Source organism: Miscanthus floridulus, chromosome 17, assembly GCF_019320115.1.
Source record: "Miscanthus floridulus cultivar M001 chromosome 17, ASM1932011v1, whole genome shotgun sequence".
NCBI classification, from domain to species: domain Eukaryota; kingdom Viridiplantae; phylum Streptophyta; class Magnoliopsida; order Poales; family Poaceae; genus Miscanthus; species Miscanthus floridulus.
Genome location: NC_089596.1, coordinates 56,375,429 through 56,391,795, shown reverse-complemented (window position 1 = coordinate 56,391,795; position 16,367 = coordinate 56,375,429). Strand labels below are relative to the sequence as shown.

Here is a 16,367-nt window from a genome sequence, read left to right as displayed (position 1 = left end):
GACAAATGCACTTTCAACTCAACTCTCTATGCCACATATCATGTGGGTCTTATGGCAAAGAAAGAGAAGAATGTGGCAAGTGAGAGTGAGAGTGAAAGAGAGTGAGAGTGAAAACGAGAGTGAAGGTGAAAGCGATGATGATGAGTTCAATCAACACTTTGCACATCTAAGCAAGGAAGACAAGTTGGTCATGCTTAAGTTCATAGAGAAAATTGATGAGCAAGAAGAAACTCTTTACAAGTAGGAAGAGCTTCTCATCAAAAACATCAAATGCTTAGAGAAGTTGACCAAAAAGCATGAAAAGCTTAGGTGCTCTCATGCTAGTTTGGTTGACAGGTAAGAAAACTTGTCAATTGAGCAAAATCATACTATTAATTCTCTATCTTGTGTTGCTCAATTAGAAGATGAGAACTATATGCTCAAGGACAAAGTGAAAAGGTTTACTAGCAAGAATGAGACTTTGCAAGAAAGTCATGATGTGTTCTTGTGCTCTCATGAGAAGCTTATGGATTCTCATCTCATGCAAGAAATTAGTCATGAGGTTGTAGTAACAACGTTAAAATCATACCAACCTCACACTCACAAGTACACATATACATAAGTTTTATATATTCTATCACATGCTAACAATTGTTGCTCTCAAGCAAGCCAACCTTCCGTTGAGCATGTACTTGTAGAAACTTATGATGATTCCATTACAAAAGAAAGTGAAGAGCTCAAGGAAGAAGTTGAGAGGCTAAAAAGGGACTTGATTCAATTGAAGGGAAAGTGCAATGCTCAACCTTCTCAAGATAACCATGAATTTATAGTTTTGAGTTTTATCATTTAAAGTTGTTAATATGCTCAAGAAAATAATATAAAGTTTAGTAGCATATTAATCATGTATCAGGGCTTGTCGTTTTAGAAAAATAAATCTTTCTTGTATCGTGTCGAAAAAAGATACTTTGTATGTGGAATTTTATATTTTGTATTATCTTAACAATTTCAAATGAAAAACTCGAAACTAGAAAGTTATAGGTCCCATTGAGAGCTAAAATTTTCATATAAAAACCATCACTATTCTAGGTCGTATAAAAAACTATTTTTTTAAAGTAGAGTCTTGCCGCTGACATGTGGATCCCATTTGTCACATCCATGACACTAAGATAGTGAGTGGGGTAAACTCTCATTTAAGGCCTTGTTTGGATGCATGTGTATTCATTTCAATCCACATGTGTTGGAGTGGATTGGAATATTCAACACACGTAGATTGAGATGAATACATGCGCATCCAAACAAGGCCTAAATCTAGATGAGACCCGCTATAATATCAGAAAGCCAAAAATACATTTTGGAACTCTAAAGACATCTTAAAATGACTTTGAGCACCGCTGATAAACTTTAGATCATATTGAGAGCTTGATGATGGAGTTACACAACTCCTCTCTCCCTCGAACGTCTTTGTGTGCACATGACATGTTGCGACCCTCCGTCTCAACCCAGCTTCAGATGTCGTTAATCCAGGCCGCTCGTTCGACACTCAGGTGGCGTTTGGATTTTTGGAAACAGGGGGTGGAAAAGGGAAATAGGAGAAGAAATTAATCCAAACCCACATTTTGGTACATGCAGCCTGTTCGTTTGGCTGTGGCTTATCGTAAACGATCGTAAATTTCCAGCCGGAATAGTATTTTTCTCTCACATAAATCAGCCAGCAGTACTTCTTCATGAACCAGCAATGATACGAACCAGCCAACTGAACAGGCTGATGGTTTGGGAAGAGACGCGATATGGGTATGGGTTTCATGCTTCATCATTCAAAACCCACCGGCGTGGGTGGGTTTGGGCGGGATACGATGAAGTGGCATGCGAAATTACCTTTTTGCCATCAAAAAGTGACTCTACATAAAGCTCGGTGCTCTGTTTGTCTCCCTCATCCCGATCCCTCGGCATCCAGCACGCATGCCTACCTGGACGCCGCCGTCGTCCACAGCCTCCACTATGCACATCGGCGGCCGCGCGCCCCCGCACCTCCACGCGCTCGCGTCCCGGCACCCCAGCAGCCGTGCACCCGAGTGCCTTGGCGAACCTTCGCCTGTCGCCTCGACGACAGTGTCATCGCCGCTCGGCCTCGTGTCCACAAGCACGGTTGGCCCTCACTAAATCTCCTGCCTGAATCCTACTTGGCTCCAGCAACGCGGCCACCGACCAAATTGAGCAGGTGAAAGGTCCTAATATGGCTAGAGGGGGGGTGAATAGCCTATTTAAAAATCTACAAATCAACTAGAGCAATTTGATTAGTATGACAAATAGCGTAATGCAAACTTGCTCTAGCTCTACAAGGGTTGCATGCCACCTATCCAATAATTCTAGTTGCAATGATTACTTAGGCACACAAACTTGCTATGTAATTACTCACTAAGAGCTCTCAACCTTGCTACTCTAAAGAGCTCAACTAGATGAATATAAATAATAAAGCAAGCTCTCAATTCTAATTACACTAAAGAGCTTGTGTCAACTAGTTTGCAAGAATGTAAATAAGTGAGTAGAGTGATTATACCGACATGTAGGGGATGAACCAATCACAAGATGAATATATAGCCAATCACCGGGAGAATGCCAAAGACAAGAGACAATCGATTTTCTCCCGAGGTTCACGTGCTTGCCAACACGCTATGTCCCCGTTGTGTCGACTAACACTTGGTGGTTCGGCGGCTAAGAGGTGTTTCACAAACCTCGTCCACACGATTGGACACCGCAAGAACCGACCCACAAGTGAGGTAACTCAATGACACGAGCAATTTACTAGAGTTACCTTTCGGCGCTCCGCCGGGGAAGGTACAACTCCCCTCACAATCACCGAAGGCGGCCACGAACAATCACCAACTCGTGCCGATCCTTCACCGCTGCTCCAACCGTCTAGGTGGTGGCAACCACCAAGAGAAACAAGCGAAATCTGCAGTGCAACACGAATACCAAGTGCCACTAGATGAAATCACTCAAGCAATGCACTTGGATTCTCTCCCAATCTCACAAAGATGATGAATCAATGATGGAGATGAGTGGGAGGGCTTTGGCTAAGCTCACAAGGTTGTTATGCTAATGAAAATGAGCAAGAGTTGTCCCTTGAGCCGGCCATGGGGCTATAAATAGAGCCCCCCATCAAATAGAGCCGTTGTACCCCTTCACTGGGCAAAACACGCTCTGACCGGACGCTCCGGTCATACCGACCGGACGATGGCCCTCAGCGTCCGGTCGCCCGATGGACGCCACGCATCACCAGCTTCAAACGCTGTTCATTAGATTTCAACGGCTACGAAGCTGACCGGACGCTCTGGTCAAAACTGACCGGACGCTGAAGCCCCAGCGTCCGGTCGTTTCCAGTAAGCTCCCCGAGGCATGTTTTTTCGACCGGACGCGTCCAGTCCACCTTGACCGGACGCAGCCAGTGTCCGGTGCTCAACCCTTAAGCCACTGTGCAGACCCGTCAGTTTGACCGGACGCAGAAACCAGCGTCCGGTGCATCTCAGGTCCAGCGTCCGGTGCAACACCGAAACTGGCAACCTCTCTGCCAGCTCGACCGGACGCAGCCTTTCAGCGTCCGGTCGCTGAGTGACCCAGCGTCCGGTCAGTAGACCGACGCCAGCATCATTTCGACCAACTCCATTTCAACTCTAACTTCTTCACCCTTACTCAAATATACCAACCACCAAGAATTTTGCATCCGGCGCAATAGAAAATAGACATTTCATTTTTCCAAAAGCGTCGAATCCCGCCGAGCAGCTTGCTCGGCGGGAGGGAGAGAGGGACCCAAACCTATCTCAACCCTGCAAACACCTTGTGCACATGTGTTAGCATATTTTCACAAATATTATCAAGGGTGTTAGCACTCCACTAGATCCTAAATGCATATGCAATGAGTTAGAGCATCTAGTGGCACTTTGATAACCGTATTCCGATACGAGTTTCACTCCTCTTAATAGTACGGCTATCTATCCTAAATGTGATCACACTCACTAAGTGTCTTGATCACTAAAACAAAATGGCTCCTATATTTTATACCTTTGCCTTGAGCCTTTTGTTTTTCTCTTTCTTCTTTTCCAAGTTCAAGCATTTGATCATCACCATGCTATCACCTTTGTCATGATCTTCGTCATTGCTTCATCACTTGGAGTAGTGCTACCTATCTCATAATCACTTTGATAAACTAGGTTAGCACTTAGGGTTTCATCAATTAATCAAAACCAAACTAGAGCTTTCAGCAGGTGATTTTTTTAATTCTTCCATCCCGTCTCAGTTCCTGCCCTCCATTTTACTTCTTTTGTTGATAGATGGCTGCTTTCTCCCCCATGCTTGATGATTGTTTGTGCATCCTATCCAACGAATCTAAAGTTTCATGTATAGAAAAATTAGGTGGGAAAGAATCACTGTTGGTCGGTTTGTTCCCTGATGCGTTCTAGATTAACTAATAATAAGTACTAGTGCTCTCTTACTTACTTTATTAGCCTAGTGCGTTGATCTTATATATGATATATGCATGCTTTTGGTCTTGCCTACCAATGTCACTAGTATGTACATTACGCCACTCTATTTCAGTGGTAATTTTCACTAATGTATCCTCACATGTGTAATTAGCCTGCATCCATAGGGATATGCCATTTTATGCATGAATTAATTTTTTACCTAACATTGACTTCACAAATACAGAGAGATAATGGCTCTAGGGTGTATCAATATCTTGATGCATCATGGGGGTGCTTTTTCAAAGCATGGTGAACTAACTTATGATAGAGGCGATGTCACACTTTTTCCAAAAATTGAGATGGACAAAATGTAGGCTTCAAGGAAGGCGACACTCTCTACTATGCCATTCCTAGCCGTAGCCTTGATGACACTGGTATTGACCACCTCAAAGATGATGCTTCTGTATGTGACATGATGAAGTATTCGAATCAGGCCAAGTTTCTAGAGGTTTACATTAAGCATAATGAAAGTGTTGTTAGCGCCTATCCAACTTGTGATGACGCGGCCCAACAAGTCAACCCTGACGAGGTATTATTTATGCTTCAGTGTACCTAATCTTGCCATGCATATTTTTATTAATTGTGGTTTGCGCACTATTTAATTGTGTGTATATGTTTGCCAGTGGATGCATTGTTTTGCTCCTATGTATTTTAAGTGTAGCGAACCCAAACTTGAAGCTATTATTAATTTCAAATTTTATTTCATAGAAATGGCCCGGCCTCCAGCAAAGAGACACCCTAGTCTTATGCCAACAAATGGGACATCGTAGAATAAGGCTTCTGATGGCATTACATGTGCTAATACTGCATTGCCTCCTATTGATTAGAAAGCGTCAGATTAGGCTAATTAGGGAACCTTGTAGGTTTGACCCAGAAAGTCGATCAAAGAATTTGAATGATATCATCTATGAAAGGGACATCCTGTGTGTTGAGCAACTGCAGATGGATAGGCGGTGTTTTTGGACTTTGTGTAATTTGGTCACAGATATTGGGGGATTAAGGGATACTAGAAATGTCAAGGTGGAGGAGATGGTTGCAATGTTTCTACATATACTAGCTTACGTCGAGAAAAGTCGCTCCGTGATGACAGATTATCAACGGTCTCAAGAGACGATAAGTCGACACTTTAATAATGTGCTAGGGAGCAGTGCTAAAGCTTTGGATGGTGCTGCTTAAGAGCCCACAACCAATCACAGACAACTGTAAGGACGAAAGATGGAAATGGTTTAAGGTAAAACTAAATTAAATAATAAACATTCCTATAATTTTATTTCCAGACTAACAAGATATTTGTTTTTGTTTTCATAGAATTGTTTACACTACGTAGAAAACGATTTTTAGCAACGGTTCAATTTTTTTTGTAGGGGCGGCTTGAGATGGAGCCGCCCCTACAGTGGCGTGCTCGGGTGCCCAGACACCAGCCGCCCCTACAAATGGAACAGCAGGGGCGGCTGGTGATACGAGCCGCCCCTACAAATGGAGTATGATTTTTAGGGGCGGCTCAATCACCAGCCGCCTCTAGAAATGGTATTTTTAGGGGCGGCTGGTGATTGAGCCGCCCCTAAAAATGGCCCGTATTTATAGCTTCTATTTGTAGGGGCGGCTCAATCACCAGCCGCCCCTACAAATGACCCCATATAAAAGTGAAGCAGCACCTTCTTCCTCCTCGGGTCATTCACTCCAACCCGTGAAAGAAAGTTGGGGAGGGCTTGGGCACCTCCCAAAAATTGCTCTACTAAGGGGGGAAGGTTTTGGTCTCAAATCCTTTGGTGGAGAGGTTGTAGAAGGTAAGAAAATGCTATTCCACACTTTTTTTTGAAGTTTTAATGGTTGATTAGTGAATAATTAGAGTTTTGTTTTTCTCTCTCTTCTATGGTGCTTGAGCTATTTATGAGCAAATTAGACCCAACTTTTAAATGTACTAGGGTAAATTAGGGAGGGGAACAAGATCATACCCTTATTTGGTCCATGTTTCTTGATTTTAGTGAACCATTAGTTAGTTTTATGGATGTTTCATGTGCATGTGATCTAGATCTAGGGTTTGGTTTTTTTATTAATTTCGTTTTTGTAAATTTATGTTTGATAAAATTGGACTAGTGTTTATACGAAAGATATTGTGTAAAGTATAATTATTGCTAATTGTTGTCTTTGAAATTGTTTATTGTAATCAATAAATATGTATTTTAATTATTTATGGATAAATGGGCCATTAATTAATTTTTCTCTACCATGGTGTGTTTGTATGCTTCATGTAATTATATTAGATTTATATTCATATATATCTGAGGTATATACAATTATTCTCAAATAATTATTACTTTGATTAATTTTTATATATATCTGAATAAGTAGTCCTTTAATGTTTATTTTATTGTTGTTGTAAAAGATGGAGTACAGGAACTCTTGGATGTATGGTTCGTTAAGGTTCAAGGTAGGTTTCCGTGAAGAGGTGGATAAATTTATTGAAGCCGCAACGAAGCATGCAACGACATTGAAAGAGAATAAGGATACAATTATTTGCCCCTGTAAAGATTGCAAGAACCGTATGGCATGGACAGATGTGACTATCATCAGATCACATTTGATTATACGAGGATTTGTTGAGGACTACACAGTGTGGATTCATCATGGTGAAATGGTTATTGTTAACGACGAGGATGAGGAGGAATACGACGATGAAACCATAGAATCCCTGTCCCAATATTCAGCCGAGCTTGATGCACAAATGGATTTCGAGTTTGGCAATGAACAAGGTGGTGATGCTGGTGGTTGGGATGGTAACGACGAAGGTGGTGCCAATAATGATGGTGGAGCACGTGTCGGAGTTGAAGATGATTTAGATGACATGATTCGAACCCTTGGACCAGAGATTTTACTAAATAGCCCAAAAGGTCTAGAAAATTTGGAAAGAGTGACAAAAGCATCGAAGGAGACTGTGTATGGTGTTGAAAAGGGTTGTCCGACACATTGGACATTGCTACGTTTCGTGCTTGAGCTGCTCATCCTGAAGGCTAAGTACGGCTGGTCAAACTGTAGTTTCAATGATCTATTGCATCTCATGTCATGGGTGCTGCCACAACCAAACTCAGTTCCCGCCAACACATACCAAGCGAAGAAGATCATAAGTCCATTGACAATGGGGGTTGAAAAAATACATGCATGCCCCAACCACTGTATACTTTTTCGTGGTGAAACGTTCAAGTCATTGGATAAATGTCCCCGGTGTGGGACCAGCCGGTACAAGAACAATGACCTTTACGGTGGGGACGAACCATCCACGGGGAAAAAGAGGAATAAGAAGGGTACAAAAAAGGTGGTACAAGAATCTCAGCCCCCAGAGGACACTCCATTAGGCAACGATGCAAAGCAGAGAAGAATTCCTGCCCTGGTAATGTGGTACCTGCCAGTGACCGACCGCTTGAGACGTATGTTCCTAAACCCTAAAGAAGCCGCACTCATGACATGGTGGGATGATGAGCGCAAGGTAGATGATGATAAGATTGCACACCCGGCTGATTGTAGTCAGTGGCAAAGGTTTGATGAGAAGCACAAAGAATTCAGCGATGACCCAAGGAATGTACGGTTTGGCCTGAGCACCGATGGAATGAATCCCTTCAATGAGAGGATGAGCAACCACAGCACATGGCCAGTGATCTTGACCATGTACAACATCCCAACATGGTTGTGTCAGAAGAGAAAGTACCTTCTCCTCACTATTCTTATTTCTGGCCCTAAACAACCAGGCATTGATATAGATGTGTTCCTCGAGCCCTTGATGCAAGAAATGGAGAGACTATGGAGGCATGGGGAGCAGATGTACGATGCGTTCCGAAAGGAGGACTTCATATGTAGAGCAATAATATTTGTTACTACCAATGATTACCCCGCGTTGTTTGCTTTGTCTGGACAGATCAAAGGGAAGACGGGATGCTTGGTTTGCTTGGATGGTACTACATGGGTGTACCTAGATGCATCCAAGAAGATAGTTTACCTAAGGAATCGACGCTTCTTAAAGACAAGTCACAAGTACCGCAGCAAATTGTTCTTTAGATTTTATGACAACGCCCTGGAGATTGAACCCCCTCCGGAGAGACGTCATAACGGAGAACATGTGTACAGAATGGTGAAAAATATACGCGTCGTCTATGGAAAGAAGAATCCAGATGGGACGAATAGAGATAGAAGCACACCTCCTATCGAAGGCGTACCTTTCAAGAAACAATCGATCTTCTTTCAGTATCTGCCTTATTGGCCAGACTTGGAGGTCCCCCATGCCATTGATGCTATGCACGTACAGAAGAATGTCTTTGAGAGTCTCATTGCTACCTTGATGGACACAGGCAAGTCAAAGGATGGTCTAAAAGCACGGAAAGACATGGTGCAGCTAAACATGATGCCACAGCTTCACCCGGTACCTGAGGCTAATGGAAAATACACTTTGCCCACGGCGTGCTTCAACCTAACACCAGACGAGAAGAGAGCTATATGCACTTTCCTGAGGGGGATCAAAGTCCCGACTGGGTTTTCAGCAAATGTGAAGAAGCTAGTGTCGATGAAGGACTTGTCAATAACACACTGCAAGGCTCACGATTGCCATGTGATGCTGACAGTGTTTCTACCTATTGCAATCAGGGCTATAAAGCCAGAGTTCTTGAAAATGGCCATCACCCGCATGTGCTACTTCTTTTCGAAGATCTCACAGAAGACGATTGGCAAGGAAGAGCTGAGTGACCTACATGAATTTGTGGTGGAGACACAAAACCAACTGGAGATGTGTTTACCTCCTGCTTTTTTTGATATAATGCCACATCTCATGATTCACATGGTTCATCAGATACAGGCACTTGGCCCTTGCTACTTGCATGAAATGTGGTCCTATGAGCGGTTCATGTCCGTTTTAAGTCGATACGTGCATAATCGAGCATACCCAGAGGGCTCCATGATAGAGGGTTACAGTACTGAAGAAGTCGTCGAGTGCTGTCAAGAGTACCTAAAAGTACAGAAAGGGATTGGTAAACCCGATTCTCGTCACAAGGGTAGGCTGGCTGGGAAGGGCACTAGTGGTAGAAAAGTGTTCATCGACCATGATTACAAAGAGGTGAGTCGGGCACATTACAGTGTCTTGCAGAGTACACAACTGATGCAACCGTATATTGATGAACACTTGGCTATCATTATGGCAGAGAGAAATGGCCGTTCGGATGATTGGGTCATGAAACAGCACAAGCAACGACTAACTATATGGTTGAAGGACCAAAACATACCGCCTGGAGAAACCATAGACTCTATTACCATCAGTAGGTTGGCGGAGGGGCCATCGAGACAAGTTACATCTTGGAATACTTATGATATCAATGGGTACACGTACTATACCCACGCAAAGGATAGTAAATATGTGAACCAAAACAGCGGCGTTCGAATAGAGGCTCTCGATGGATTAGGGCGAAAGATCCAATACTTTGGCATCATTGAAGAGATATGGGAACTTGACTATGGAAGGGATATAACGGTGGCCCTGTTTCGATGCCGCTGGATCAAACAACACCAACTGAACGAGATCGGATTGAGAGTCCTGGACCTCGAGAATCTAGGCTACCAAGATGACCCTTGGGTGCTCGCTTCACGTGTCGCACAAGTTTTCTATATGTCTGACCCACAAAGTAACCTCCCCCCGAAGAAGAAGACAAAGCACGTGGTTGCCTCCGGGAAACAACACATTATTGGAGTTGATGGCGTGGACGATGTTGAAGCTTACAATAACTATGATGAGATGCCGTTATTCACAGACTTTCCTAAGAAGATCAGTGTTGTGGAAAAGAACATCCCCAAAGATATAATGCCATGGGAACGAAAAGGTGTTAATGGGAAAGTCGTTACAGCGGGCTAGCTAGTTGTGTGTGTTTGTAAGGCTTCATTTATGCATGCGTGTGAGACTATATATTTGTGTACGTGTGTAAGACTACATATTTGTGTATGCGTGTGAGACTATATATTTGTGTACGTGTGTAAGACTACATATTCACAGACTTGCTCAAATGAGACACTAAATGACCTCAGATGGAAAAACTCTGAATAACAAGGTTGTTCATCTCATCAAGATCTACAATCCTTACATAGCTTATTTTCCCATTTGAGAAAGTTTTATCAAACACTAGTCACAAATTCTTGAATCTCATATAGACTGTCTAAAACTATGTCACACACTTGTCAAATTTGATCTACATTTTATTCAAACTTTCTCAAATGAAAAAATGTACTATATAAGGATTGTATATCTTGATGAGATGAACAAACTTGGTATTCAAAACTTTTCAATTTGAGATAACCTAGGGTTCTGAAAACTAGTTTGTAGGCGTCGAAATTTAAAAATCACAAATTTGAACTGTCCAAACTTTCTCAAATGGAAAGTTGACCAAAACAACAATTGTAGATCTTGCTGAGATGATCAAACTTGGTATTCAAAACTTTTCAATTTGAAGTTATTTAGAGTTCATAATACTAGAGTCAAAGTGTTGTTTTTTTATTTGACCAAATTTGACTTGGTCAAACTTGCTCAAATGAGACACTAAATGACCTCAGATGGAAAAACTCTGAATAACAAGGTTGTTCATCTCATCAAGATCTACAATCCTTACATAGCTTATTTTCCCATTTGAGAAAGTTTTATCAAACACTAGTCACAAATTCTTGAATCTCATATAGACTGTCTGAAACTATGTCACACACTTGTCAAATTTGATCTACATTTTGTTCAAACTTTCTCAAATGAAAAAATGTACTATATAAGGATTGTATATCTTGATGAGATGAACAAACTTGGTATTCAAAACTTTTCAATTTGAGATAACCTAGGGTTCCGAAAACTAGTTTGTAGGCGTCGAAATTTAAAAATCACAAATTTGAACCATCCAAACTTTCTCAAATGGAAAGTTGACCAAAACAACAATTGTAGATCTTGCTGAGATGATCAAACTTGGTATTCAAAACTTTTCAATTTGAAGTTATTTAGAGTTCATAATACTAGAGTCAAAGTGTTGTTTTTTCATTTGACCAAATTTGACTTGGTCAAACTTGCTCAAATGAGACACTAAATGACCTCAGATGGAAAAACTCTGAATAACAAGGTTGTTCATCTCATCGAGATCTACAATCCTTACATAGCTTATTTTCCCATTTGAGAAAGTTTTATCAAACACTAGTCATAAATTCTTGAATCTCATATAGACTGTCTGAAACTATGTCACACACTTGTCAAATTTGATCTACATTTTATTCAAACTTTCTCAAATGAAAAAATGTACTATATAAGGATTGTATATCTTGATGAGATGAACAAACTTGGTATTCAAAACTTTTCAATTTGAGATAACCTAGGGTTCCGAAAACTAGTTTGTAGGCGTCGAAATTTAAAAATCACAAATTTGAACCATCCAAACTTTCTCAAATGGAAAGTTGACCAAAACAACAATTGTAGATCTTGCTGAGATGATCAAACTTGGTATTCAAAACTTTTCAATTTGAAGTTATTTAGAGTTCATAATACTAGAGTCAAAGTGTTGTTTTTTCATTTGACCAAATTTGACTTGGTCAAACTTGCTCAAATGAGACACTAAATGACCTCAGATGGAAAAACTCTGAATAACAAGGTTGTTCATCTCATCAAGATCTACAATCCTTATATACTCCATTTTTTCATTTGAGAAAGTTTGAACAAAATGTAGAATTTATAATTGTGTTTTTATGATATAAAAATATAGAATTTATAATTTAAAAAAATATTTGTAGGGGCGGTTGGATCAGGAACCGCCCCTAAAAATCGATTTGTAGGGGCGGCTGGATCAGGAACCACCCCTACAAATGATACCTAGTATAAATTGGAGGGTAGCGCACGGGAGTCATCGTCTGGGCGCTGTCTTCTCCCTCCGACGCCGTCAGGCTGCTAGGGTTTCCACCGCTGCCCACGCTGCCGGCCCCGCCGCCGGTCCCGCGCCCGCCCACACCAGCCCTCGGTGCTCGGCGTCCCGCCCCCGGCCCCTGGAGCCCGCCCCCGCACGCCGACGACGCAGGCTCCCGGCGCCCCGCGCCCGGCCCCCGACGTCCTGCCCCCGCACGCCGACGACGGGCGAGCTCCTCGGCGGTGGGTGAGCGCAGCCGCGCCCCTACAGCTTCTGGACCTTCGACCGCTTCAACTCGCCAGGCCACCGGCCGTCAGGACCCCTTCGACGACCTCATCACCCGCCACTCCGGCTCACCGTCGTCTTCTGAACACCTGTGCCGGTACGCTCCTTCTTTAGGATCTGCTAGAAACTAAAATGCATTTAGACGAATAGCTTGAATCCTTTGCTGGGAGATGCATTTAGACGAATTGTGTGTTGGTTCTATCTAGGGTTTTATTTATCTTGCTATTGGTCGTTGGTCGAGAGCTCTGCTGATTTTGATTCTGCAAAAAGTCATAGACCACGCGTCCGCGTGCAAATGAGCCACCGACGCTCATATAGGTACTTTACCATTCATATAGATAGATAGACTTTTTATATGACTTGGCTGATTTACTTCTAGGTGCACATACAATTTTCTTCACACCACTTTTGTTTTTTCTTCACACCTACTTTTGTTTTTACCCAGGCAACCAATTGAACTGAAATATGTTTTTTTCTATAGTAAACTCTCTGAAACTATATCTACTTGGAATCAAAATTTATCAATTTTCATGCTTTATTTCTGAAAGTTATATGTTTCCAGTGTGGTTTGACTGTTTGCCCCCATGGGGCTGACTGCAGCCTAAATATTTAATCACTCCCTCGAAACAGTAGGAAATCAAAGTATTCCAACAGATTCAACCAATGTTAGAAGTTGATTTCATGATTTTGAATATGAGAGCTGAGATTGGGAGGTTCTCATTTTAGCTGTTAGAACACGCTTCCTTTCTGTGAAATAGCAAGTGGCATCCTCTTGCTATAGTGGTGATTGGGTTAGAAATGTGTTTAGAATACGAATTGTTTTAGCAGGAACTGATCGGTGGTACCTTATCTCATGTGCTTTGCTCTCAATTTGTTTCACAACAATTTGATTTGGCTGCAAGGATGGAATACTCAGTTTAGGGTGGAGGTGCTCAGTTTAGGTGTTGGAATACTCTTCCTTTCATCAAAATAGCAAGTGGCATCCTTTTTCTACTTTTAGGCGTAAGGATTGCTGCCACATAGAATCGAGCTAAATGTAGTATTGCTTATCTGTTTGTTTTGTCAATGGTTTCTATTATCGTAATTTAACTATTTAAGAAGTTATTCGGGTTTGCTATTAGAACACACACTTAGAGTGAACTAGAAAATATTGACATCATTTTGGTATTTTTGGGATTTGTCTCTACTGCTTGTGTTCACTAGCTGCTAGAAAAGGCTTTCCTGCTAGCTCTGTTTGTATATTAGAACAATTTAGAATATTAGTAGTTGTGCACATTTATAAGACAAATCACCTTTTTTTCCTCTTGGATGGGTGTTGCTGCTGCTCATGTCAAGGCCATCATAGGATTCCAGAACCCTTTTATTCCTTGCAATGCCAGCAACCTTTGCTTCTCATACTCAGTGAGGAAGCCATAATTATTTTTTCTTGTTTGTACAACCATTTTTTGTCCTGAAAATGAAAAGGGCATCAGACATCTAGTACCCTAGTGCTTATCATTGATTTGCCCATGTACCAGTGGCTGCTGGCTGCTGGCTGCTGGTTGGTCTCCTACAACTCTTATTACTACTACTTGGTGGCTGCTGGCCAGCTGCTCCTACTACTACTTGCTACTCCTACTACTCCTCTCTCTACTTACTACTATTGCTACTTATTATCTTCTGTCTTCTATCAACTCTTACTACTAGTGGCTGCTGGTTGGTCTCCTACAACTCCTATTACTACTACTTGCTACTCCTACTACTACTCCTGCTCTTCTCCTACTACTCTACCACTCCTCTTCTACTACTACTCTCCTCTACTGCACTCTACTCCTCTCCTCTCCTCTACTCCACTCTACTCTAATTTTATATGGGTGAAAACTAACTGTAGCTCTATATGGGTGAAAACTAAAATGCTAATTTCTGTTGTGACCTTGTTTAGGATCTGCTAGAAACTTTTTATTTCATATAATATTACCAGTTATTTATATTTCATGACTTTTTTGCCTATGCACTTACCAGTTATCTCTATTTCATATAATATTTGGATGTTGCAGCTACTACATCCTATTCTTCATCCGACCTGCAATCTATTTGTCTGCAGCTTGCATCCTATTTGTCTACTATTATTAGGTGCAAGTGGCATCAATTTCAGCAAAAACGTAGTATTACGTTTTCTTTGTTTTATCATGATGTCTTGGTTTCCTGTTTGGTGATTTTGAGTATTAGAAATGTGGTTAGCATGAGCGAAATCATTGATTTGCCCATGTACCAGTGGCTGCTGGCTGCTGGCTGCTGGTTGGTCTCCTACAACTCTTATTACTACTACTTGGTGGCTGCTGGCCAGCTGCTCCTACTACTACTTGCTACTCCTACTACTCCTCTCTCTACTTACTACTATTGCTACTTATTATCTTCTGTCTTCTATCAACTCTTACTACTAGTGGCTGCTGGTTGGTCTCCTACAACTCCTATTACTACTACTTGCTACTCCTACTACTACTCCTGCTCTTCTCCTACTACTCTACCACTCCTCTTCTACTACTACTCTCCTCTACTGCACTCTACTCCTCTCCTCTCCTCTACTCCACTCTACTCTTCTCTCCTAAGCAGCTTTTGCTACTTCTACTACTACTCTACGACTTCCCTACTACTACTGTTTACTACTTCTACTTCTGTCTGGCAGTTGTTGCTTTTTTTGGGAAGCAGCACCTGCTTTTTTTTTTGCCAAATCTCCCCTCTCCTCTATTTTTGCCACCTTTCCTATCCTCTATGTTTGGGAAGCAGCAGCTGCTTTTTTATACCTTTTCCTCTCTATGTTTGTTAAGCAGCAGTTGCTTTTTTTTTGCCAAATCTCCCCTCTCCTTTGTTTTGCCGATGATGAAATTGTCCAAGTCCATACATTATATGGAATATGAGCTGATGATCAAGAACTTGTGAGGAACTTGGCATCATTAGCAGCCGCCCCTACATTACCTTCTCCTCTCTTCTCTGTTATGATGCCTTGATGCTCCAAGTTCAAGATCAGATGATGATTGACATGTTTCTGAGGCCTCTACCACTGCTACTTCTCGTTTTTTTTATATTGTTGTTTTATAGGACTACTTTGGTTTATAGACCTTTTTGATTTCTTATACCTTCTCGCGTACCTAAAGCACACTTTCTTGCATCTTTTAGAACAAAGCGCGAAATAATGTCGCGGACAACAGACCGTGCAGCTCGATGCCCCGAGCATGATGAGCAGCCAACCCTTGAGGAGCAAGCACTAGAGGACCAGCTTACTCAGGAACAGTTCGATAACGAGGTAGAAAAAGATCTAGAAGTGATGCTTACTCAGGAGGAGTGTGACGAGGAGGAAGGCCCTGAAGGAGAGGCTGCTGAAGGCGAAGAAGAAGAGGATGATGAGTCAGAAGAGGGATATGAAAGTCCCGAGGATCCTTTCCCACCTGAAGCAAGAAGGAGGCCAACGGAGGAAGATTTGGACAAGGATTTTGACCCGAACGAGGAGGTAGGGAAGAAGCCTTAGCTTGTAAATTTTGCTAAAGCTTTGGGAGAGTCATTGCGACGTTGGAGGTCGGAGCTTAACACGAAGTATATCCAAAAGGGGTTAACTCCCTTCAACGAGTTCGGCAAAATAACTCCTAGTCAATGGGAGGAGCTCGTGGCTCAGAAGACTTCAGCGGAGGCATTGGAGCTCAGTGCTCGTAAC

The 16,367-nt window shown here is 42.0% G+C and overlaps 1 protein-coding gene across 1 annotated transcript in view; it reads left to right on the top strand.

Annotated features, from left to right (window-relative positions):
• Positions 1 to 2,076: 2,076 nt before the first annotated feature.
• Positions 2,077 to 16,367, top strand: part of LOC136517431 (N-terminal acetyltransferase B complex auxiliary subunit NAA25-like) — a 36,341-nt gene continuing 22,050 nt past the window's right edge. Inside the window, exons 1-2 of the mRNA XM_066510991.1 lie at positions 2,077 to 2,197; positions 4,684 to 5,028. Coding sequence (XP_066367088.1) covers positions 4,912 to 5,028 — 117 coding nt within the window. The 5' untranslated portion in view covers positions 2,077 to 2,197; positions 4,684 to 4,911. The remainder of the gene's footprint in view (positions 2,198 to 4,683; positions 5,029 to 16,367) is intronic.